The sequence below is a fragment of the Prunus dulcis genome, chromosome 6 (assembly GCF_902201215.1).
Source record: "Prunus dulcis chromosome 6, ALMONDv2, whole genome shotgun sequence".
Lineage (NCBI taxonomy): Eukaryota > Viridiplantae > Streptophyta > Magnoliopsida > Rosales > Rosaceae > Prunus > Prunus dulcis.
The window spans coordinates 26,077,448-26,100,880 of NC_047655.1; the positions used below are offsets into that span (position 1 = coordinate 26,077,448).

At 38.6% G+C, this 23,433-nt stretch overlaps 3 protein-coding genes and 1 long non-coding RNA gene across 4 annotated transcripts; 1 reads left to right on the forward strand and 3 right to left on the reverse strand.

Annotated features, from left to right (window-relative positions):
* Positions 1-12: 12 nt before the first annotated feature.
* LOC117632123 lies at positions 13-3,407 on the reverse strand. Its single transcript, XR_004586431.1, has 3 exons — positions 3,178-3,407; positions 950-1,023; positions 13-216 (listed from the first exon to the last, which is right to left on the reverse strand). It is a non-coding gene; the product is annotated as an uncharacterized LOC117632123 (long non-coding RNA).
* A 1,660-nt stretch (positions 3,408-5,067) lies between these two features.
* On the reverse strand, positions 5,068-17,779 carry LOC117632725 (probable leucine-rich repeat receptor-like protein kinase At5g49770). Its single transcript, XM_034366282.1, has 20 exons — positions 17,039-17,779; positions 15,164-15,242; positions 14,924-15,047; positions 14,764-14,835; positions 14,517-14,591; positions 14,314-14,385; positions 14,059-14,220; positions 13,872-13,946; positions 13,725-13,796; positions 13,553-13,624; positions 13,399-13,467; positions 13,239-13,313; positions 13,048-13,119; positions 12,822-12,956; positions 7,086-7,555; positions 6,847-6,996; positions 6,606-6,745; positions 6,292-6,511; positions 5,951-6,186; positions 5,068-5,857 (listed from the first exon to the last, which is right to left on the reverse strand). The coding sequence occupies exons 1-20, from the start codon at positions 17,150-17,152 to the stop codon at positions 5,345-5,347; spliced, it is 2,997 nt and encodes a 998-aa protein (XP_034222173.1). The 5' UTR covers positions 17,153-17,779; the 3' UTR covers positions 5,068-5,344.
* LOC117630567 (pentatricopeptide repeat-containing protein At4g38150-like) lies at positions 17,199-17,729 on the forward strand. The gene has a single exon (XM_034363271.1). The coding sequence runs from the start codon at positions 17,199-17,201 to the stop codon at positions 17,727-17,729; it is 531 nt and encodes a 176-aa protein (XP_034219162.1).
* A 51-nt stretch (positions 17,780-17,830) lies between the features above and the next one.
* Positions 17,831-23,103, reverse strand: LOC117632726 (DEAD-box ATP-dependent RNA helicase 3, chloroplastic). Its single transcript, XM_034366284.1, has 10 exons — positions 22,325-23,103; positions 21,778-21,914; positions 21,276-21,690; positions 20,940-21,038; positions 20,286-20,510; positions 19,734-20,111; positions 19,443-19,586; positions 19,260-19,355; positions 18,846-19,159; positions 17,831-18,309 (listed from the first exon to the last, which is right to left on the reverse strand). The coding sequence occupies exons 1-10, from the start codon at positions 22,748-22,750 to the stop codon at positions 18,225-18,227; spliced, it is 2,319 nt and encodes a 772-aa protein (XP_034222175.1). The 5' UTR covers positions 22,751-23,103; the 3' UTR covers positions 17,831-18,224.
* Between the last annotated feature and the right edge of the window lie 330 nt (positions 23,104-23,433).

A 23,433-nucleotide genomic window follows, 5' to 3' on the forward strand; every position in this document is an offset into this window, starting at 1 on the left:
TTCATAAATTGATGAACTAACAATGTTATCTCATTACATCTTAAGATATACATAAGAAAGTGGCAAAAAAAAATAAATTTACATCTCCTCTTGGTTGGGAATTTGAACACATTAGCAAAATTCGACGACATTTCCTCTTAGAATCGAATTTAAGCTGAAAGTTAGCAATTTCCTCCCCAAGAGAACGCTGCCACTTGAAACAAGACAATCTTCCATCTGTATAAAACGGATCAAAAATGAATATTAGAAGCAAATCATTCAATCACAATGGAAACAAAAACATAATATTCAATCACAACTGAAACCAATTTCAAAACAGAAACCAATTCCAAAATTCATAACATAAACCAAGACTAAAACAAATTTAGAAAGCAGTACCAGATTCAGAAACCAATACCAAAACAAGTTAATACATATTTACAAGCACTACAAGTATCATAGACATACATTTACATGCACTATAACAAATAGAGTGGATAAATGTAAAACTGCAGTATGATATACATTTTTTTAATAGAAGAAAGAAAAATAAATTATGATATACATCATTTAAAAGCTGAGGTTTAAGTTTGCTGAGTTATATATACCTCTGAGAAATCTATCTATGATTTCTCCAGTGAAGGACGACCTTCAAGAATCCTATCTTTATACAGATTGTTGGCTTTTCTAAATGACCCAATTATTCATATAGCAAACTTTCACAAGATAGTACCATTGCAAAATTAAAGTTCACATTCATGCACACAATTTCGTACTACTCAATTGCAATATAAAAATTATTATAAACATGGGCGAAGTGAATGTGTGTCTTGGCAGGTGAATAAAAATATAAATCAGGAAATCATCAATAGTTCATTTGGCATTGTTCAAACAGTTGAAAAAGCACAGTCTCAGAGAAGAAGAATAGCAAGACAATGGAACTGGATAAATGCAAGAGCTATCAACAAACCTTCAAGTTTTCCAAGAACCCTTTTCAAGGCACCAACACAACCTTGGCATGATACCAACCTTGAGGACTATAGACTGCACCAAAAACATATTCAAGATTGAATTACGAAAAATAGAGAAAATCAAGATCCAATTGTTTGGGCCTAAATTTGGCACACCAAAGAAATCCAGAAACAGGCCCATGGTGAAATTACTTACCCAGCCCCAAAAAAGACCCAAACATGGAAAGCTGTCATTTGGGCTTCAAGGATCAGCCCACGAATGTTGTTTAGGCTTAAACCCAAGAGACTAAAAACACACCCACGTGGCTACCTCACCTTTGAAAAGTCAGCAATTCCAACTAGAGTTTTTTATATGAGAAGAGACGTCTCTGAAACACTGCCAAAAAGAAAAAAATCATCTATGTTCAGGGATTTTTTTTCTTTTGCTCCAAGGCAACACACCATCTTCCAAGGATTTCACAGGTCACGCTTTCAAAAGCAAGAAACAGGAAGTTGTTCAGAAAATACAAAAAGAAAAAAATCAAACCGCCATAAAATCAGCCCACGCAGACGTTGTCATTGAAATAGAAAGCTGTCACCCAGGAAACCAGGGAAGGGATTGCTCTAGGAAGTGACTACTGGGAGCCTATCTATTGATAAAAATCTTTCCTGCTTTACATTTTGGGAGATCTTGTTGCCGCCCATTATTAAAATTTAAACCACCTCCAAAAGAAGGTCTCTTATAAAAACAGAAGTAGGCAAGAAAGAAAAGGACACTCAATTCATCAATCAAAAAAAACAACAACAAGAAAACAGCCAAAAGCTCACTTGGATCCCAAGAAAAACCAGCTTTGGACCAGAATCCCAAAGTCCAGACTTAGAGAATAAGTCTTCTAAAATGAGATCTCTCGTTACAAATTTGGTTCAGCAAAAGCCAAGACAAGCAGAGTTTGAGTTTTCACAGACGTGGAGACCTTAGCGAACTCATGAAGAGTCCTGCCCAAGCAGAACAACTCTCGTAGTGCAAACCCTAGCTCATCAGACCATCGAGAATAGCCACTTCTGTCCCTTTCAAACTAAGGAAGCTGCAGTTCTGCCCATTCAAAATTCCTCACGAAGCGTGAAGCAAACATAAAGCTCTGCCAAAATCCAACTTTGGCATCGATTTGCAGGTCAGCCGAGCATTTGAAGTCACAAAGCAGTACGGACCGACCCAGACGCGTCCAGTCCAGCCCAAATTGGAACCTTCCATCCAAGCAGAAACGGAGTTCAGGCCATCTTTTAACCTTTCTAGAGTCAGCATGCATATTTATTATCTTGTAAAAGGCAGTTCTGCCTGAGACAGCCCAACTTCTATCAAACATTTCTGGCCAGAATAGCCATTTGATGCTGAGATAAATTGTGAAAGTCCTCACCAGTCTGAGGCAAGAAAAGAACTTACTTGGGAGATATTCCTCACCCAAATTCACAATCGTTTGTTTTTAGAAGTCGGTAACTTGGGGCGCAAGTTATCTATTCTAGAAGAAGTCTGCTAGGATTCACGTCGCTAGCAGTGGCACGCTCGCACACCAAAGAAAGCTGACTTGTTGACCAGCACATGGTCTCCAAGCCAGTGGGGAACTTCGCCCTTCCATCACAGGAGTGAACGCGAAAACGGGTGAACACCAACATATGCCAACTTTACAGTATCAAACTTATGTTAAAATATTGGCATTCTCATAAAACTTACAAACTCCACAGTCAATTTTGGAGATATCCTCCACCTCAAGACATAATCAATTTATGTAGTTCATTCAAAAATCACATCCCAAAACAGAACAAACAAATTCAGATCATTGAACCAAGAGACCATTGAACCAAATAACTATGTTTCTTCAATGTTTTTTGTAAGAATAAAAACCTAACTCAGTAATCGAATTCAATAAGCAAAAGAAAATCTTCAAAATCATTGTAGATTGGACAAGCTTCAAGCATAATATTCCTTAAGACAAACAGAGAAATATTTGTTGCACTATCTCAAAATTTTGGTTCAAAAAGTTCTTGTATAATCCCACTGAAATAACATTATCTACACAAGCTGAAAATATTAATTGTAAACAAAGAGAGTAAAATTATAAATTAAACCCACAATTATGTTTCAACAAATTTCTATTTAATCGCACCCAAATTTGACTTGGAGGGACTTGAACTCACATCAAGCACCAAAAATCCAAACCCAAATGTGTAGGAGAAAAGCCAAGTTGTCTACCTGAGACGCCATCTCTAAGCATGTAGGTTGAAAGAGGTGACAGAGAGTGAGAGATGGAGGTGGAAAGGTCGTCGTCGCCGATGTGGGTTAGGGTTTCTGAGGAGGTGACAATGACTGTCGCCGATATGGGTGCAAGAGAGAGAGAGAGAGAGAGAGAGAGAGAGAGAGAGAGAGAGAAGAAATGAGAGGAGGGCTGAGTGAGTGAGATCGAGAAATTATGAAAGAGGATTTGAGAGAGTAAACAAAAGTGAAATATGGGCAATAAGCTGTCAATAGGGAGTTTTTATAAGGGGCATTTATGATTGGGTTTCAAAATAAGGATAATAGTGAATAAGTTAGGTGAGCCAGGGGTAAAGCCGCCAATTTCCCAAGAAAATAAAGAAATTAAGAGTCAAATCTCCAAGTTGACTAACTTTTTGGCTATTAATGAAAAAGGAAAATTTCCTGCCAACACTCAACCAAATCCAAAAAGGGCTAATTCTTGTGAATCTTCACTCGAGCATGTAAAGTCTGTTATTACTCTTAGAAGTGGTAAAATAATTAACACACTTTCACATAAGGAAGTTGAAAAATCTAAGAGTAATGATAAACTTAACATGTCCAACTTGAATGAATCAAATGAATATCCTTTTCCCCAAGCTTTAAATCCTCCAAAGAAATTGAGTCAAAATTCTGAAATTAGATGTCTTTAAAGAGGTCAAAGTGAATATTCCTTTGTTAGCTGCTATTAAACAGATTCCATCCTATGCTAAATTTTTGAAAGATTTGTGCACAATCAAAAGAAAACATCAAGTGAAGAAAAAGGCATTTTTAACTGAACATGTGAGTGCATTGTTACAATATAAAATTCCTCCAAAATATAAAGACCCTGGAAGTCCTACTCTTTCGTGTGTAATTGGAAATAATTTTATTGATCGTGCATTACTTGATTTGGGCTCCATTGTAAATTTATTGCCTTATTCAGTGTACTTGCAGCTAGGTCTTGGTGAGCTTAAACCTACAAGGTAAAATTGCAATTGGCTGATCAATCAGTAAGGACACCGCGATGGATTACTGGTCTAAGTGGACAAATTTTATTATCTTGTTGATTTTATTGTTTTGGACACTGCACACGTTTCAAATTCTGATAATCAAATTCCTGTGATTTTAGGACGTCCTTTCTTGACTACGTTTGCTAACATTAATTGCAGATGTGGAGTCATGAAACTTGGTTTTGGAAATATGACTATGAAAGTTAATGTTTTTAATGTTTATAAACAGTCATCTGGGGAGGAAGATGAACCTGAATCTGTGAATTCTATCTCAACTTTATCGCATGATCAATTTGCGAAAAGTAGTGTTGTTTCTTGTTCAGAAAAGTTTCAAATTAATTCTAATGGTTCTAATTTAACAAGAAATTCACAAATGACTGAATTTGTTAGATGACCAGGGTGGAAGAAAGTTGACAAATATCATAGCCAGCCTTAGCAGTAGAATAGATGCCGTGACTTCTTTAAGCCCCTTAGATTTACAATTAAGACTTTCCAGCATTACTACTCTTACGTGTTTCTGTATGCGAATTTGTTTCTGTATGCGAATAGATGCCGTGACAAATATCATTACGGTTGTCACTGTTTGATTTCAATATTGATCTAGTGGTGGTAGAGTTGGCCCCGTATTTGAACTCAATCAATTGGGGAAATCAAAGATTTCTATAAAGGAAAGGCTACTTTTATTCAGAAAACTCGAAAGGATTGTCAACCATTGATGTGTGCATGAATGGTCGAGAAAACCCTTTTCATTGTATATATGATATTCTTTAAACAAACTAAACAAACAGAATCCAGATGGTAAAATTTGGGAAAAGCAGTGAGTCCTAACACAACACAATTCTGAAGGTGATCATGGTACAAAACTCAAAGTAGTAAAATTTTGATGCCTTCTTTCAGGTCTTACTAGAACTTCCTTGCACCCAATCCAAAAAATAAAATTAAAAATAAGAAAAACTTTGTAGCATTCGAGTTTGAAGCCCATAGGAACATTGTAACATAACACACTAAATTTCTATTTGGCAATTGAAATGACAGACCACTATATATTCTTTTCCTGTATCTACTTACATATATGGATAGAGAAGAGAAGGTACAATTACAAAAGAAGAAATTAACTCTGCTGCAGGCCTTTGCTACTACTTGGGTTCAATCTTCGCCGAAACTGCGTATCCACCACTGTAATCAAAGGCACCAGTGCTGTCATTCACTTCCTTTTTCGGCAAGCCATCGTTGTATGGATGCTTAGGAGCTCCTTTTGATGCTGCAAATTCTGTGGCTGATGAAGATGCTGACGTTGAGTTTGTGTTCATGCCATCATTCTGCAGAATGGTTTCAATAGCCTTCACAAGCTCACTCATTGTGGGGCGGTCTGCAGCTGATTCTTCAACGCATTGCAGGGCCAGCTCCAGGAACCTCCCAAACCCAATAAGGGTTCCAGAGTTTCGAATGCTTCGATCCATTAACTCCCTCAAACCATAGTGTTCTTCATCATTCTTGTCCATCATCAATCTTACCTCACGGACGATGTATTTTCCCTTCTCAATAGGCTGCCTAGCCGTTATCAATTCAAGCATCACCACTCCAAAGCTGTATACATCACTCTTCTCAGTTAACTGTTGAGTCATGTAGTATTCAGGATCAAGATATCCCTGCAAGAACAAAACAGAAACTTAAAGAGTAAAAACTCAAGAATGTGTCAATGGGATGAATATATGTTGAAATGCTAATAACGTAAAGCTTACCAGTGTGCCTTTGACCTGAGTTGAGACATGCCCTTTTCCACCGTCAGCTACCAGCTTGGACAAGCCAAAATCTGCAACCTTCGCAGTTAAATGTTCGTCTAATAGAATGTTGGTGGACTTGACATCTCTGTGAATTATAGGAGGATTTGCAAGCTCATGTAGGTAAGCTAGTCCTCTTGCCGAGCCAAGAGTGATGCGGAGTCTCCTCTTCCAATCAAGATGAATACCAGATCTCCCTGCAATTCATATTTAAGCAAAGGTGAAGTTGGTAACTATGTCTATTGCAAACAAGTTATCTCTATGCAATATGAAATAGCTGAGAGTAAAATCTTTGAACTAACCTGACAAGCTTTCCCTGAGTGTTCCATTAGGCATAAACTCATAAACCAGCATCTGTTCTCCTTGTTCAAAACAAAATCCCAAAAGGCCAACAACATTTTTGTGATGAACTCGCGAGAGCAACTCGATTTCAGTCTTGAACTCAAGGCCACCCTGCATTGATCCTTGCTGAGCTCTTTTGATTGCCACCACTTGTCCATCAGAAAGCATGCCCCTGTAAACCTATGGACAACCAACCAAAAGGTGAAAAAAAAAAACATCCTTTAACTTGAAGCAGAATTTCATAGATGTTACTGAAATACTTGAATTAATATACCTTCCCGTATCCACCAGATCCTATCTCATTACTGTCAGAGAAATTATTTGTGCATTTCTTAAGCTCATCAAAAGAAAAACATCTTGCTCCCTTTAACTGTGGTGCACCACCACTGTCTTTTCCGCTTGGTGCCCAAGAAGCTAGAAGATAGAGAAAAGGAGTGATATAAGCAAACCAACTTCTAATGTCAATGACAGAATTTCAATGTATCCAATCATAAACAACAAGAATAATTAATTACCAAAAGGTCGGCTTAATCCAATGGCTCTTTCTGCACGTTTCTTTTGCCTAATGGCATATATTCCCACTACCACGAGGCCCAGTACAAGAACTACACAACTAACTGATATCCCAATAATAACACCAGTGCTCATAGAACTTTTATTCCCACCTGAAACAATTTTGGGTTTTTATTGTCAGTTTAATCAATCTTCTAATGCAGGGAAATGGCATACGAAGTAACGATGCGATTTAAATTACCTGGGAAAGTATAAGGAGCTGGAATAAAATAATAGGGTCCAAACTCCTCCGGTGGCTTGTAAGTTTGGTTGCTCAAATCAAAACCAATCCTTATAATCTCTGACCTATTAAAATACATTCCTGTAGGTGGAAAGAGTGCCAGCTGAATTTGAAGATAGTCATTAATGTCGAAGAAAGGGTTTTCAAGAGAAACTGAACCAGGAGTGAGGCCAAGTTTATCCCATAGACTCATTTCTAGTGCGTGAAACATATTCACATTTGACAATTCCCTGAAAGAGGGTGCTCTGAAATACAATGTTCCTTCAAAAGGATATGCACATTGACAACTCTGAGGGCTGAGCTTCTGATTATCGGGGCATGTAATGCGTGCACAATTTGAGCTAGTAGTATACGTTTCTGTATCTTGTTGCGGAAGCTGACAGAATGAATTTGAGCTAGTTCCATTGGTGCAAACTGGGTTCCCTACAAGTCTGCAATATTTAAAAATGACAACTAAGAATGGTGTTGAAAAATACACAACCATAGAAAATCAAGATCAAGGCCCATGAACTGTCTCACATTAATGTATGTTTGTATTCATAACCCAGAGTTATTTTAGGAATCTGATTGTTCTGCAGATCAACAAGCTGCAGTTGTGGACTGATGCTATCACCCAAGTTCAATGTATCATTAAACGCATTGTTTTTCAGTTTCCTGTCAAGGGTTAGAAAAAAACATGAATGGCAAGTTTCCTAAAATTACAGTCAAAACTTGAAGCTTTCTTCAGTATTCTCCTTAAACTTACACTTGCTGCAATGATGCGATGCCGAACATTTTCTCTGGCACAGTCCCTTCAAGTGCTCCAAATTCTAAAACGCTGTGTTCCATAAAAGTAGAGAATTTCAACAAAAAATTACAACAAAGTTTTCAGGGTGTCCTTTTCCAAGACTCATTCATAGATACTAACACATTTTTGTGTAACCTCCTAAGGACTTACATAGTGGTGATTGAGGGTAAGTTTGAGAACCAAAGTGGAGCTTCTGATGGGTCAAATGAGTTGTTACTCAGGTCTCTGGAGTAAAATCATTAGGATTTATCAGTACAACAAAAGAACAACTTGCAGGAAACTTGAAACTTGAAATGACAGCTCCATGCCATCTTACTCACACAGTAAGGAGGGACCTCATTCCAGTTAAGTCAGGTAAAGGGCCTGTCAATTTGTTGTGAGCCAAATTTCTGGAAGAGAACAAAAACTCATGTAAAAGATGATTAAGAATAATTAAGGTAACTGTTAACAGCACATTAGAATATCCTCTTAGAGACTTGATACTCACAGTTCATTGACATGTGTTAGGTTGGTGATATTTGAGGGGACATTTCCTGTCAGAGCATTTCTATCAAGCCGACTGTTGCAAACAAGAAGGTTTTGAATCCAATAAGTATCAAGAAGCAGAAACTTATATGTGAAAGAATAACAAAATCGAGCTGTTTTTGTACTCACAGAATCTCAAGAGTCTGAACTAGTGCTATGGTTGATGGAATCTCCCCAATAAATTGATTTCCATCAAACAAACTGCAGTTGAAGAATGACAAGCAGTTAGATAAATATAAGTACAGAACATAAACTGATAGATGGCATCTGGCTAAATTAAAAAAATGATCGAAGGGATCAACTTACATGTGTATCAGTTTCATCTCAGAGCTGAAAAGTTTGGGATGAATGGTACCTGAAAGCTGGTTCTTGCTGAAATGGCTGCATGTCCATATTATCAGTTTAATGTTTATGCAATAAGCAATGGCATAATCCCTATTAGAATTTCATCTTTTCACAATGAAGAGAGTTTGGGAAATGGAAAAATACTCACAAGTGTTCAGCCTTCAATAGTTTGTCTAAGCCTGAGGTAACGGGGGTTGAAATTGGTAGAGTTCCAGTCAACTGATTGTCTACCAGGTCCAACCAGAGAAGATTGGAGAGGTTACCCAAAGAAGGAGGTATTTGACCAGTAAATTTATTTGTATTCAGAGCCCTGAAAAGAACAAAAGATTTATATAAAGTTGGGAAAGAAAAAACTTAAAATGGTTTGCACTAACAGTATGATTATCAATTCAATTCTTACAAGAAAGTTAGCTCTCCAAGATTGCCCAATTCCTCTGGAATATTGCCACTGAAGCCGCAGCCAGCTAGGATCCTAAAAGATGAAAAGAGTCTTGTATACTTATCCAATATAAAAACTTATATTGCATATACAAAGTTCAAAAGGTGCAAATATGAAAATTGCTTGCTAATTTGTTCTTACAGGATATTTAACTTGCTCAGATCTCCTAATCGTGGAGACAGAGAACCCGTGAGGCCTTTGTTGAATGAAAGGTCCCTGCAATGTTAACGTTTCTACTTCGTTACAAAAAGGATGCCATGCTAATCAAAGATTGAGTGATAACAAAATAATTGATACTGCAAAAGAAATATGTTTTATGCATATGTTTACATACTGAATCTGTTGCATTGCATCTGGGTTCAATTCATAATGTGCTGCAAACATAATGCTGGTACAAAGAGGAGCAATTATACTCACAAGGATATTAATTCAGAGAGTCCCCCGATATCGCCTTCAATTTGTCCTTTCAAGTCCATTGCTGATAATCCCCTGCACATAAAAAAGTGCAAGGTTGAAAATTTGTGTAAGAAAGTAAGTCACCAATGCCCAGAACTACAAGGATCCCATGAAAATTCAAAGATGAACAATGCTCACAATGCGGTCACCCTCGAATTGTTGCAGGTGACTCCTTCCCAGTTCATTCCACAGGGATCATTTGACTTGTCGTTCCAGCTGGGTGGAAGATTCGTCCATGCCCCCTTCAAGGATATGAAAACAGCAGCTGGACCAACAGACTTACAAATCAATCTACTACCTTAACACAAAGTTTGTACACACCTATGTGCAGGATATTCAACTTACAATCAAAATTTAGCCAAAACATTAAGAAAAGCTTGCATTAAACACCAACTAAAATGACTAATTACCAAGTTTGCATGCAAAAACATGAGAAACAGGAGGATCAACATGATATTGCAAAGTCTTTCCTAAGTCAACGCATATCCAGGCCAAAGCTCAAACTACCAAAACCCCAATTTCCCATTAACTAGGAAATCAATAATGGACAAATAAACATTTAGATTTGAGACCATACCATCACCGGGGTCTGTTTCAGAAAAGATCATATGAATCCCAGCAGAGCAGAAAGCCAGAAAGAGCAGCAACCGCATGGTTGCCATGGTGGTGAAGGAGCAAGCAAATCAAGTAAACTGGTGCCTCTGTGAGGCTGATCAGCTAGTAAGCAGAGGTCAAAAAAAGCACATTTCTATTTACCCCAGATGGTCAAAAAAGCACTTTTCAAAGACTTCCCTCCACACAGACACACCCTTCAATTCAATTCCTTCCATTCTACCAACTACACCACTTGAAGATTTTTATTTAATGAGTCCTTGACAGCATGCATGCATGTATGTACATGCGCATGTACATGTTCCCACCAATTCAGAACAAGTTTTGCTTTGAAAGCTTGATTTGGTGAGTCGGGTTTTTTCAACTGTCTTCAAAAAATACTTGCAGGCACGCAGAGAGAGATAGAGAGATAGAGAGAGAGAGAACAGAAAAAGATTTGGGTTGGCCCCTTTGAGCTTCTTTTAAATGATTAAGCCTTGTCTTAGAAGCCAACCTTTGGCCTTAACAATAAGCACCTTCCACTAGCAAAAAAAACCCACCAACCGAAATCATCACACAAAGTCCAAAAAAACATCATCATCTTTCCTCTATCAAAATCATCTTATTGCAGCAAAAAAAAAAAAAAAAATGTGGAGGTTTTACCGTTTCCTCCGCCCGCCCGCGCATTTTCAGAGGACAAGTCACATAATACAAACAACAGTTAAGCAGAAACAACTCTCTCATGAGCAAAGCTAGCATCTTTCGAATGGGGACAAAGCTACACAATTCTGAATATACGCCTAGAGTCTCCACTTTTTAATCAAATTTTAATTAATTAATTAAGTTCCAACTTGCATTGATATAATTTAACTAGGTCATTCAATGCGTACAGTTGGCTTTAGGTGAAAATGGGTCCCACAAGCTGACATGAAAATCAAGGCTCTCGGGGGCGTGGCCGGGACCAATTCATGGTTTGATCCACTTTCGTGTTGAATGGATGAAAAGATTTTCATTTTCGTAAGAAATGGATAAAGACAAGACCTTTGTAACTCAATGTTTTGCCTCACTAGGTGGTGGCAGGTGAGGCCATTTTTTATGGTGGTAGGTAGGGTCTTTTCCTTTGTTTTACTTGGTATTCAAGCATTTGATTTAAGATGAGATCTACATGATGATTGTTTTCACAAAACAAAAATATAATTCGAACAGTCAACTTCTATGGTACGACTGTTTCTAAATACAACTAAGTTTATTCTACAAAAGATAAAGTATAGTTTTTGTGCTAAGGGGTCAAAGGTTAATAAGAAAACAAACCACAAATTGCCGTCTAGCCATACCAATAAAAATTTCAATTGAAGTTTTACCAAATCCATAAAAAATGTGAGCTATATCAATCAAAGACTTAATATTCAACAACTCAATTGATTAAAAGCATTTAAATCCGAGATTTTGTGTTAGATTGTCCCCTTCTTAGGGGACACATTGGGACAAATTCTACTTCAATTCGGATGGAAAAGAATCCTTTGTATCCCAAAGCAAACGTAGCTTGGCCTACATCTGGCACACCTAAAATTACAGTAGCAAAACCAACCATGAACAATAATTATGATATCTTACAGCTTCTCCAATTCCAATTGCTGAATTCAGTATCCTTCCTTTCCTAGTGCCTTCAATAGTGAGTTTGACCTAATTACGTTGAGAGGGCAATCCCAAAGCTAATAGAATGTTATGAATCCTATGAAACAATTCAATTGGGTATCTCCTTAAGTTGTATCGAGGCATTTTCAGATAACATCTATACAACATGAAAGGCCGAAGATGACATATTTAAAAAATATATATTAAAAAATAAAAGATTAATGGATTTAATGTGGCTGTCGCTACTGTTGGTGGGGATTTAGAGTTGACATATTTTACAATGCGCATGTATGATCAGGACATATTTGCATGTGGGTTGGTTTCGTTTCTTGAGGGTTCACGCTTCATTCATGGCGTTGAAGACGAAAGGCAGACTATCAGAGAGAATGTGTCAAAGTAAACAACATACACCGGTGGGGCCACAAGACTCTATGGCCTAATGGGAACAAGAAATCTTGACTTTTTAAAAGTTAGCCAGTTGGGCTGAGGCGTTTGCATGCGGAACTTTTCAAAGCACGATTTCATGACATTGGCTTGTTTGATAGAAGAAGCTTCACCAATTAAAATCTGATCACATGTAAAGAAAGAACAAATGGGATATCAAGGAGAGAGAATGATTCTCCATTTTTACAATATTGACTTGACTTGGATTGGAAGAACTTAGATGAAGCTACACAGGCATCCCCACTTTTGCACCATTTTCCACAAGTTGGCCAAAAGCTCTCATCTTGACCATTTACGATTTTGTAGTTTGACGAGGAGGCTGACAGAAAGTAGCATTTGATGCACCAGAACTGCTGCTGCAAACCGGGTTCCCGAAAAGTCTGCAACATGTAAAAGTGACAACCAAGAGTGATGGTGAGGGGAAAATACACAATTATCATAGGAAATCAAGATCAAGGCCCATCAACTGTCTCACATTAATGTATTTTTGTATTCATAACCCAGACTTATTCTGGAAATCTGATTGTTCTGCAGATCAACAAGCTGCAGTTGTGGGTTGATGCTATCGCCCATGTTCAACGTATCATTAAACGCATTGTATTTGAGCTTCCTATCAAGAGTTTAAAAGAAATGATCAGTTTCATAAATTTACAGTGAAAACTTTGATGCATATATTCTTGAGTGTTCTCCCTGGAACTTACACTAGTTGTAAATTTGGAAGGCTGAAAAGCTTCTCTGGCACAACCCCTTGAAGTGATCCAAATTCCATGGTCCTGTGTGCCATAAAAGGAGAGAAGTTTAACAAAGGATTTCAAATAAAGTTTTCAAAGTTTCCTTTTCTTAGACTTGTGAAGAGATACAAAGACTTTTATACAACCTCCTGAGAACTTACAAAGTGGTGAGTGAGGGTAAGGTTGAGAACCAAAGTGGAGCTTCTGATGGGTCAAATGAGTTGTTGCTAAGGTCTCTGAGAGAAACATTAGGATTTGTCAGTACAACAGAAAAACAAACAATTTGCAGGAATATTGAAACTCTAGAAATGATATACTCACACATAATTGAGGGAATTCATTCCACTTAAGTCAGGTAGAGGGCCTGACAAGTAGTTGTGGGCCAAATTTCTGGAAGAGAATATATAAACCAAGAAAAATCGGATTAACAACCAACAAGATGATGGTTAAATAGAACAGTAAAATTGATACTCACAATTCGTTGACATTCGTAAGGTTGTTAAGATCTGAGGGGACACTTCCAGCCAGAGCATTTGTATCAAGCCGACTGTTGCAAACAGGATTGTCTTGAGGCCAAGTGTTGTCAAGAAGCATATATATAGAAGTGGAAAATAAAACAAAGAAATTCAAGATTTGGTTTTACTTACAGAACCTCAAGAGTCTTAATAAGTCCTAATGTTACTGGGATAGTACCAGTAAACCTATTTCCATCAAGCAACCTGCAAGCGAAGAACGAAAATCAGTTAGACCAAATAAAAATAGAGAACATAAACTAGTTGATGGGATCAACTTACAAGTGTATCAGTGCCATCTTAGAGCTGAAAAGTTTGGAAGGTATGATACCTGAAAGCTGGTTCTTGTTCAAATGGCTGCATGTTCATAAAATCATTTTAGTGCTTATGCAATATACAGTGGCATAATCCCTATCAAAATTTTACTTTTTCACAATGGAGAAGAGTTGGGATACGGATAATTGCTCACAAGTGTTTAGCCTTCAACAGGAGGTCTAAGCCAGGGGAATGGTAGGTCGAAATTGGAATTGTTCCTGTCAACTGATTGTCTGCCAGGTCCAGCCAGTAGAGTTTGGGGAGTTTGCCCAAAGAAGGAGGTATGGCACCCGAAAAGTTATTTGAATTCAGAGCCCTGAGAAGGACCAAAGATTTACATAAAGTTGGGAAAATGAAAAAATCATATTGACTTGATGCACTAAAAGCATGATTACTAATATTTTCTTACAAGAAGGATAGCTCTGCAAGATTGCCTAATTCATCTGGAATTTCACCATTGAAGCTGCAACCAGCTAGGATCCTAAAAGATGAAAAGTGTCATGAGTTCTCATTCAATATATATATATATATATAATAAAAAATGTATGTTGCATTTTGCATATACAATGCTCAAATTGGAAATATGAAAATTGCTTGCTCATTTGTTCTTACAGGATACTTAAATTTTTCAGATTCCCTAATCTTGGAAAGAGAGGACCTGTGAGGCCAGGGTTGAAGGAAAGGTCCCTGCACAGTGTGAGTGTTTCAGCCTCAATAATCAAACATTAAGATATCAAAATAATTGACAATGCAAAAGAAATATGTTTCAAGTGTATGCCTCACATATTTTTAAACTCACTTCAAATTGGCGGTATTCTGCAAATACAATGCTGGTAAAAAGAGGACAAATCATACTCACAAGGATCTTAATTCGGTGAGTCCACCAATGTCACCATAAAGTTTCCCCTTGAGGCTCATGTTTGATAATCCCCTGCACATAAAAGCAAAAATTTATAGTAAGGGAAGAAAGTGATATCATTACCCTTTAACTACAAAGACAGATCAACAGCAGCACTCACAGTCCAGACACCCTTGAATTGTTGCAGGTGACTCCCTCCCACCGGGAATCACAGGGATCATTTGACTTGTCCCAACTGGGTGGCGTATTTTGCCACGAATTCTTCAAGGATAGGAGCACAGCAGCTGGATCGACAAGCTTATAAATCAATCAAACTACCCTTAAGAGAGCTTTTAGGCATATATGTGCAGAATGTTCATTTTTCAATTAACATAAAAGAGGAGATCATGCAAGAACATACCATCATTGGGGTCTGTGACAGAGGAGATCATGCAAATCCCTGCAGAATAGAAGATAGCCAGAAAGAGAAGCATTCGCATGGTTGCCATGGTCAGGAGGATGTCAAAGGCATCAGCGAAGATTTGGTTTCTTTCTCTTCACCCTTCTTCTGTGTATATAACAACTGCAAGGTGCAGCCCTTGACTTTTTTGACTTCTACTGAATGAGGACTTAGTTGCATGCATACACTGGCAAAAACAAAGTCCCCTTCCCAGTAATTTAATTAACAATGCTTTTCTTTCTGAACAAGGAAGCCGCTTTAGTCGATTCATTTTATATAAACAATGTGGACTGTCTAGTGCTTTTACCGTTTCCACCGCCTACCCGCGCATACCAAATTTCCATTGAATTGGTACAAAGAGAAGCTCCAAGAGACCTTATCTGCCTCTTGGAAATTAAATTTGGCTATCTTCAACCAATCAGGCACATTTAGTGAATAATTGGTTTGATGGATTCAATGATGGTGAGAGCTAGCTAGTTTATGTGACAGATGTTTCATGTTTTCTGTACACATTTGAATTTATGTGTTTAGACTTCAAAGACTCTAAAATCCCTCCGTTGGAGAAAACCTGATGTGACTACCGCGGAATTTCAAACCAATAACACATTGCCATCTGTTTTAACTTTTCGACATAATATTGCATGAAGTTTGAGATGACATCCCATCGCACAGAAACACTTCTCCCTCAGTTGAGCTACTAGTTGAACCCTTCTCCTAATTGCAGCATAAAATTTCATTCAAGTTTCTAACTTTCATCCCAAAATAAGAGGCTTGGGATCAAAATCTTCCCAACCTTAACACTCATTCATTTGACATTGGTGGTCAACTTAATAACACATAACTAATTTTGTGTTTTCCAATAATTCTATTTTTTTTTTTTTTATGATTGCATTCATCAACAGCAGTATCTATGTAAAGCATATAGCTGCTATGCATAAAGCCGTGCGGCTATACGCTTTTTGTAAATAAAAAAAAAAATCCCAAGTGTAGCCGCTCGGCTACATTATTCTTTTTAAAAAAAACAAAAAAAGGACTAGCCTAGCCCCTTGCGATTCGGCACCCACGTGTCAAAACAGTACCGCCGTGGGGTTATACTATTTTTTATGATTAAAAAACCAAGTATAGCCGCATGGCTACACTATTTATTTTTTAAAAAAAAACCCACCGGCGACTGCTCCGCTTTGCCACGTGTCAAAAATAGTACAGCCGCACGGCTATACTATTTTAATATTACTTCACCACGTGTAAAAAGTATAGCCGAGCGGCGATATATTTTTAATAATAAAAAATCGTAATATAGCCGCACGGCTATACGCTTTTCATACTAAAACCTAGGGGACCCGCCTGGCGCTTAGCGCCCGCTTTGGCACGTGTCAAAAACAATATAGCCGCCCGGCTATACGCTTTGAGTATATTAGGATCATAAATGGGCCCACATGACCCACTAAACATCAACTGGAACCTTAAGAAACTGGAAGTAGAAGCTAGAAACTCAAAGCCCAGACGCCTGGAAGACGCAAACTGATACCACGACGAAGAGAAATCAATGGCAGGGACGTTAGTATCTCGGGCCTTCCTTCTTCTTACCGCCTCTAACCACAAGTCCAATCCTTTCCCCTTTGTTCTCAGTAAGCGTCTCATAGGCATAGCCATAGCTGCAGCCAACCACTCCAACAAAACCATCTCTTTTGCTTCTTCTTCTTCTTCTTCACTCACAGAAAACCACCCCAGGAGGTTGCTTCTCCCATTATCGCTATCTCCTTTTCGTACCTTCAATAGTTTTAGGTTCAGCTCCTCCGAACCCAGCACCAAAGTCAATACCAAGGTTAACTTCTCTCTCCCTTCAGACGACGAAGACGATGACGAAACGACGACGAAAACCGCCACCAAAGAGATCGACAAGTCGAAGCTCCCTCCCCCGTACGACCCTTTCAACAAGAAGCCCGCCATCGAGGACCCAGAAGACCCAAAAGACCTGCAAGAAGTCTTCCACAAGATGCGCACCGATGGCCTCACTAACAATGCAGTCAAGATGTTCGACGCATTGTCCAAAGACGGCTTAACCCACGAGGCCCTGGAGCTCTTTGCTCAAATCAAGGACAAGGGTCATATGCCCGACGTCGTTTCACACACTGCCGTCATAGAGGCCTACGCCAATGCCGGCAAGACCAAGGAGGCTCTCAAGGTGTACCTGCGCATGTTAGCCTCTGGGGTCGCCCCGAACGCCTACACTTACACTGTTCTCATCAAGGCGCTGTCGGCCGACCCCAGCGGTAAGTTCCTTGGGGATGCCAAGAAGTATTTGTTGGAGATGATGGGCAAGGGAATGCGGCCCAATGCCCGCACCTACACGGCGGTGTTCGAGGGGTTTGCAAGGCAGGAGGAGAAGGCAGAGGAGGGGAGGGAGTTGCTGGTGGAAATAAAAGGTAAGGGGTTTGTGCCGGACGAGAAAGCTGTGAGGGAGGTTCTTAAGAGCAAGAGAGGGCCTGTGGTTAGAAGCGTAATCAACATTCTCTTTGGCAAGTAGATAGATTTTGCTCATTGTTCTATGTTTTCGTTTTTGGTATGAAGTTTGGAACTTGAAATGAAATGCCAATTCAACCAATTCAAAGTAAAATCTCTGATGACTGGGGAGAAACAGAGGAAATATTGCTCTTCAAAACAATTCAAACTTTAGGACATGGGACATAACTTTCTCTTCAAGAAATGTTTAACACCTACGTAAATTTAAAAACACACCTACATTCACTGATTATAATGTCAAACAAAATACACACGTGAGAAGGAGAGAGCAGTTCAAAATTAAGTCCTATAGCTCTTTTAGAAGTATCGTTCAATTTGATTCTTGTAAACACGCTGGAGTAGCAGCATCTCCCAATCTCAATGACCACGGACGCCCCACAAACACAAAATAGTGGCGGCAGCAGCAGCCTCTAACCCACCATGGTGCTGGAAAACTAATGTTTAAGGATGCACGTAACCCACCAATGGTTCTGCAAAACTGATGTTTATGGATGCACATCTAATATCCTTGCTTGGTAGGGCATTCTGATGCCCTGTGGCCAGACCTCCCACAATTGAAACAGGAACCTCCAAAGCTTCTGGAACTGCAAATGCAGATATAATTTCAGTTTTGTGCAAATTTGAATATCAATCAAGAAACAGCCACTACCATATGGGACCATAAGTTGAGAAAACCTTATTGATTTCAATATCAAACAGTAAGGTATTCTGGTAAATTAGAAGCTCATTATGCCAGGAATGCAATCTCTTTCCATCTCAGTTAGTTGAGCCCTGACTAATACATAACTCCGATTTAGACCCAAGTCTCATTTCAGAGAAGGCAATTGATTATTAGCATATGAGTAGGGAGGGAAAATTTGAAAGAGGAGAGATGTTAAAAACAAAGAAAAATAATTCCCAAACTCATCAACAATGTCCACTAAGAACTATCGTTGCTGGCTCATAAGTTCATAACAAATTCAGACTCTGTATATATTTTACCAAGTGAGCACATTCTTCTACTTAAGACTAAAAGATCACTGCACTATTAGATGTTTTTAATTTGCTAGCATAACGGTTATTCTTCTTTCAATGTTAACTCAAGAAAGAATGAGAAACTTGAAATGTGTTGATAATCTACCTGTCTCGGGATGATGACCTGCTTGATGGTCTACCTCCAATAAGCCAATCATCATCTGTGCTTCTTGAAGTCCGAGATTGGCTGTTGCTATTTCCATAACTTCGACCACCACCTCTACCACCACCTCTACCACCACCTCTACCACCACTCCTAAATGAATCATCGGCACCATCACTAGAACCCCAACCCCTGGAACTTCTAAAACCTGATGATCCTTGACGATCCCTAGAACCTCCCCGTCGACTATTCCGATCTCTGCCTGAAAATCTGCCATAGTAGTCATTCACTGGCCCATCATCTTGCAGAGCTGGCAACTGACAACACAGAATAATACATGCACATAAACATCTCTGTTAGTAGTTTTTTCATGCAAAAGCTGCTATTATGAGAAAGTGACCAAAAGCAAAAGTAGACCTTGGTTATCTTGGAAATAGTGTTTCCAGGAGGTATTTGTCTGTTTAGTAACTCTTTTGCAATCTCTTCTGGAAGATCAAAAACTGCTCCTTGAACCTGATATTGTCACCATCAAAATTTGTTTCAAGTGAAATGAATTAAAGCACTGGATCAAAATAAGCATGAGATGTTGTAAATACAAACCCTTTCGTCTGCAATTATATGTATTTTTCCAACTTCATCAGCTGCTGCAGAATAAACATCTGAAAGAAACCCAGTGACAGATCTAGCAGACAGGAACCCTCTGGCAAAAGCTGGATCTCTAATAATTTGCAATGTCGTCCATCCCTGCATATAATTTTCCAGTTCAAATAATATAACAAAATACCAGAGGAAGGCTCCAAAACCACACCCCCCTAAACCCTAAATCTCATTCCACCAAGAAAATAAACAACCTAAACAGAAAATTAAAAGTAAATTGACTTCAATAATTACCTGCTCGTGAGTGATAAGGGACCGGGATGATGGAGGTCGTGAAAATCCACTCAACTGTGCTAGTGCAGCAGCAAGGGCATTTGTTCCCTGTTCATCAATCAATTTCTGTGCAGTTGGTGTGAAAAATTGTACAGATTCAGGATGAACTCCACTTAGAGTAGCAACCACGTGCTGAGCAGAAGACTCCAAAACTTCTTCAATAGTTGGTGGACTAACAAACTCAAACTTGCACCCCACATCACGCTCAAGAGTTCTAACTGTTCTCCTCTGGTTGTTAGTAAACATCAGAACGGCAGTACCTAGTTTCCCTGCGCGTCCAGTACGCCCAGAACGATGCACAAATGTCTCTGAATCATTGGGAAGTTCATAGTGGATCACCTGGAAAAAGAAAAGGAAAAAAAATTATTGAGGCCACAGGCTTATCAAGGTGTTGGCAACTGAACTCTGGTAAAGACATACAGAGTGGTAATAGTTTCATATAAACGTGTACTAGGACCAAAAGAAGTGTAAATAAAATTTGATTAGGAATCATAGGTAATTCCTGGAGCTTACCAAATCAACATTGGGAATATCAAGTCCACGGGATGCAACATCAGTGGCAACAAGCACAGTGAATTTCCCTTGCCGAAAACCATTTAATGTTCTCTCTCTTTGATGCTGCGATATATCTCCATGCAATGCCTCAGAAGCTATGCTAGTTGTTAATGACATTGAGACTTCATCAGCATCTCGTTTTGTTTGTGTAAAAACAATGGTCTTCCCACCCTTTGCATAAACCTGAAGATATGACATTCTTCAGTACTATGCGATAAATGTTCCCATTTTGAAATAATGTACAACTATGCAGATCCATCTTATGACAGTTATGAGATATCATGGCAATAGTTAAGTTCTATCAGAAAGCCATGCATATGAAACATCTGTCATTTCAAATAGATATAATCAACATCACCATCCGCAGTTATGAGAAAATTAGATACCATGAGGCAAGAAAGTTATTTTTCTTTTTTTTTCATATGATGTCAGTTATGAGATATCATGACAATGATTAAGTTCTATCAGAAAGGCATGCATATGAAACATCTCTCCTTTTCAAATAGTGGACTTGGCTGGCTGAGATTTTTAACACATCAGAAGTTACAATATTTCACTATCTTGTTCAAAATGAACCAAAACAAGAGAAAAATAAAGAGTTCCAACTCTTACCGTTATAAGGTCACTAAGAATGGTCCGTTTAGAAGATCCAGTGGTTGATAAAGCATAAAGTTTGATCCCTTCTGCAAGCTTCTCCTCTTGGTCACCAACCTTTGGAAAACAAGACAGTAGAAAAGGAAAAGTTTTAAGATTTACTTTCCACTTTACAATATAAACATAAGAAATGCAGAATTAGGACTTTGACATTACTTTAAAGTTTAAACAACTACAACTTCCATTGGCTTTAATATCCAGTAAACATATTTGTAAGCGTAACTCCATGCCATATTGTAGTCGCACAAGATTATAAACAAAGAAAAGAAAGAAACCTAAAGAATTAACATTTACCAAATCAATCGTCAATGGGTTGTCCAAGTATTTCCGTGCTAGTTTTTTCACCCAAGCAGGCATAGTTGCAGAAAACAGCATGCTTTGCCTCTGAGTTGGAAGCTTTTGTAAAATTACTTCCACATCCTCCTCAAATCCAACAGCAAGCATTGAATCAGCTTCGTCGAGTACCAAATATTGAACTTCGCCCAGTTTGAGGCTGTTACCATTTATCAGGTCAATAATTCGACCAGGAGTTCCAACCACCACATCAACTCCACGCGAGAGAGCACTTTGTTGTGTTATGTACGAAACCCCCCCATACACACAAACAGTGTTTAGATAAGGTGCAGATTCTTTAATCTCCTTTTCCACTTGTTTCGCTAACTCCCGAGTAGGTGCAAGGACCAGAACTCTAGGAAGATAACCAGTCCGCCTATAAAAGGAGAAAATAGAGAAATTCATCAAAAGATTTTCAAAACAGAATAGTCTTTAGTTCTAATGTGTGAAAAATAAATGTTACCTATGAGAACTTCTCTGTTCATCATCCTCTGTGAGGCGCTTCAATATTGGAATTCCGAAGGCTAATGTCTTTCCAGTCCCAGTCTTTGCACGAGCAATGATATCTCGACCTTCCAATGCAGGTACTAGCACAGCCCTCTAAAAATTTTAAAGAAAAAAGTAAGTAGAAAATCATTATACACATACCTATATAAACATATTTGGATACATAAGTATAAAAATGTTAAATTTGACAAGAAAAGGTCACTGTGTGATGAGATTAAAATATTTACGCGCCAATAAGACAAACAACGCAACATGGGAGTATGAACCAAGAAAATGCAGGTAGATAATGGATAATGTTATGAGGGGCACCAAAATGGCTACAAAATGTTTTGATCTGCAGAAAGCTTACATACTGCCATACAAACACACAATCTAAAGGATGATGCTCAGAAGGGTTGTGACAAAAACTAAATTAGAGTAAGTTCATCATTACAGAAAAAAAAAAACATAACTTTTAAAATAAAAAGATAAGAAAAGCAAAACCAGAGAGAGGAACAAAGTACCTGAATAGGGAAAAGGCTTGAAATGCCACGTTTCTCAAGGCTGTCGACGAGGCGCTGGGGCAAACCCAACTTGGAAAGAGCGAGCTCATCGTCATCACTGGCAGCAGAAGCTGGCTCAGTTTCAGAGTCATATTCCGAGTCTGAGTCCAGAGAGTCTTTAGAGAAGCCACCGAGCCCTTTGAACGCCTCTTCACTGAGCACCGAATTGGGCGTTGCAATAGCTGAAGCAACAAGACTAGACTGCCTGACCAGGCCACTCTTGGCTCTCAAAACACTGTTAAAGTGAGGCCTCTCTGGAAACGCAAGAGAAAGAGAAGGGCTGCTAGTTGTAGCTGTTGTTGTTGTCGTTGAAGCTGCTGCTCTTCTGTAAAGCTCACTACATGGAGTCTGGGGATAGACAGAAGAAACGCCTATAATAGAAGTCATTTCTGCAACTATAGCAGAAGCGGCTTTGCTCTGTTCGCTCTAACTCGCCCTTGTTTCTTCTCTTATCTCTTTGACCCCAACGTGCTCGTTGAAAGTCCCAAGAGAAAAAGAAGAAGAAGATAGAGGATAATGAGAGAGGCAGAGAGGCTCAAAGATAATTTAGGTCTGGAGAAATGAGAGTGATGAAGGGGGCGGCCTCTGTAGGTTTAATATAGAGCGATAGAGAGGAGTGAGAGTGAGAGTGAGAGGGAGATAAGGCCACACTACAACCTTTGCGAATGTATGGCCTCCCAAACCTCCACCTCGGTTAATATTTTGCAGAGCCCCGGATATTTCTTCTCGGGTCCAAATTCATATTGCGACTTGACCCGAAAACGCCGGGCTTTCTTCTACCCGGTGCCGGTAGTTACTATTATTATTATTATTATTCTTTTTTTTTTTCCCCTTAGAATCCAACCTTTCAAGGGCCTAGTATATTGTATTACAATTATCTGAACCCTTTATCTTTTAAGTATTGTCTATAAATTTAAAATTATTTGACAACTCAATATGTTTTAATAGTTTTCAATTTATTTAAGGGTTAGTTTGAGAATACTTCTATAAGAAGCACTTCTATTTATAAACGTATTTTTAGAATCGCTTTATTAGAGAAACGTCAACATTTTTGATCCACAAGCATTTTT

Excerpts from the sequence above, each read along its gene's own strand:
- LOC117630567 (XM_034363271.1), top strand. The coding sequence starts at position 17,199 with ATGCGCACCGATGGCCTCACTAACAATGCAGTCAAGATGTTCGACGCA.
- LOC117632725 (XM_034366282.1), bottom strand. The coding sequence starts at position 17,152 with ATGGCGGGCTTCTTGTTGAAAGGGTCGTACGGGGGAGGGAGCTTCGAC. Across the intron at positions 15,048-15,163 it reads TGTCACAGACCCCAATGATG|CTGCTGTGCTCCTATCCTTG; the intron begins GTATGTTCTTGC and ends TTGTCGATCCAG. Across the intron at positions 6,997-7,085 it reads AGCTCCTTATACTTTCCCAG|GTGGGAATAAAAGTTCTATG; the intron begins GTAATTTAAATC and ends AAATTGTTTCAG.
- LOC117632726 (XM_034366284.1), bottom strand. The coding sequence starts at position 22,750 with ATGACTTCTATTATAGGCGTTTCTTCTGTCTATCCCCAGACTCCATGT. Across the intron at positions 20,112-20,285 it reads ATATTCCCAATGTTGATTTG|GTGATCCACTATGAACTTCC; the intron begins GTAAGCTCCAGG and ends TTCTTTTTCCAG. Across the intron at positions 19,356-19,442 it reads ATATAATTGCAGACGAAAGG|GTTCAAGGAGCAGTTTTTGA; the intron begins GTTTGTATTTAC and ends TGACAATATCAG.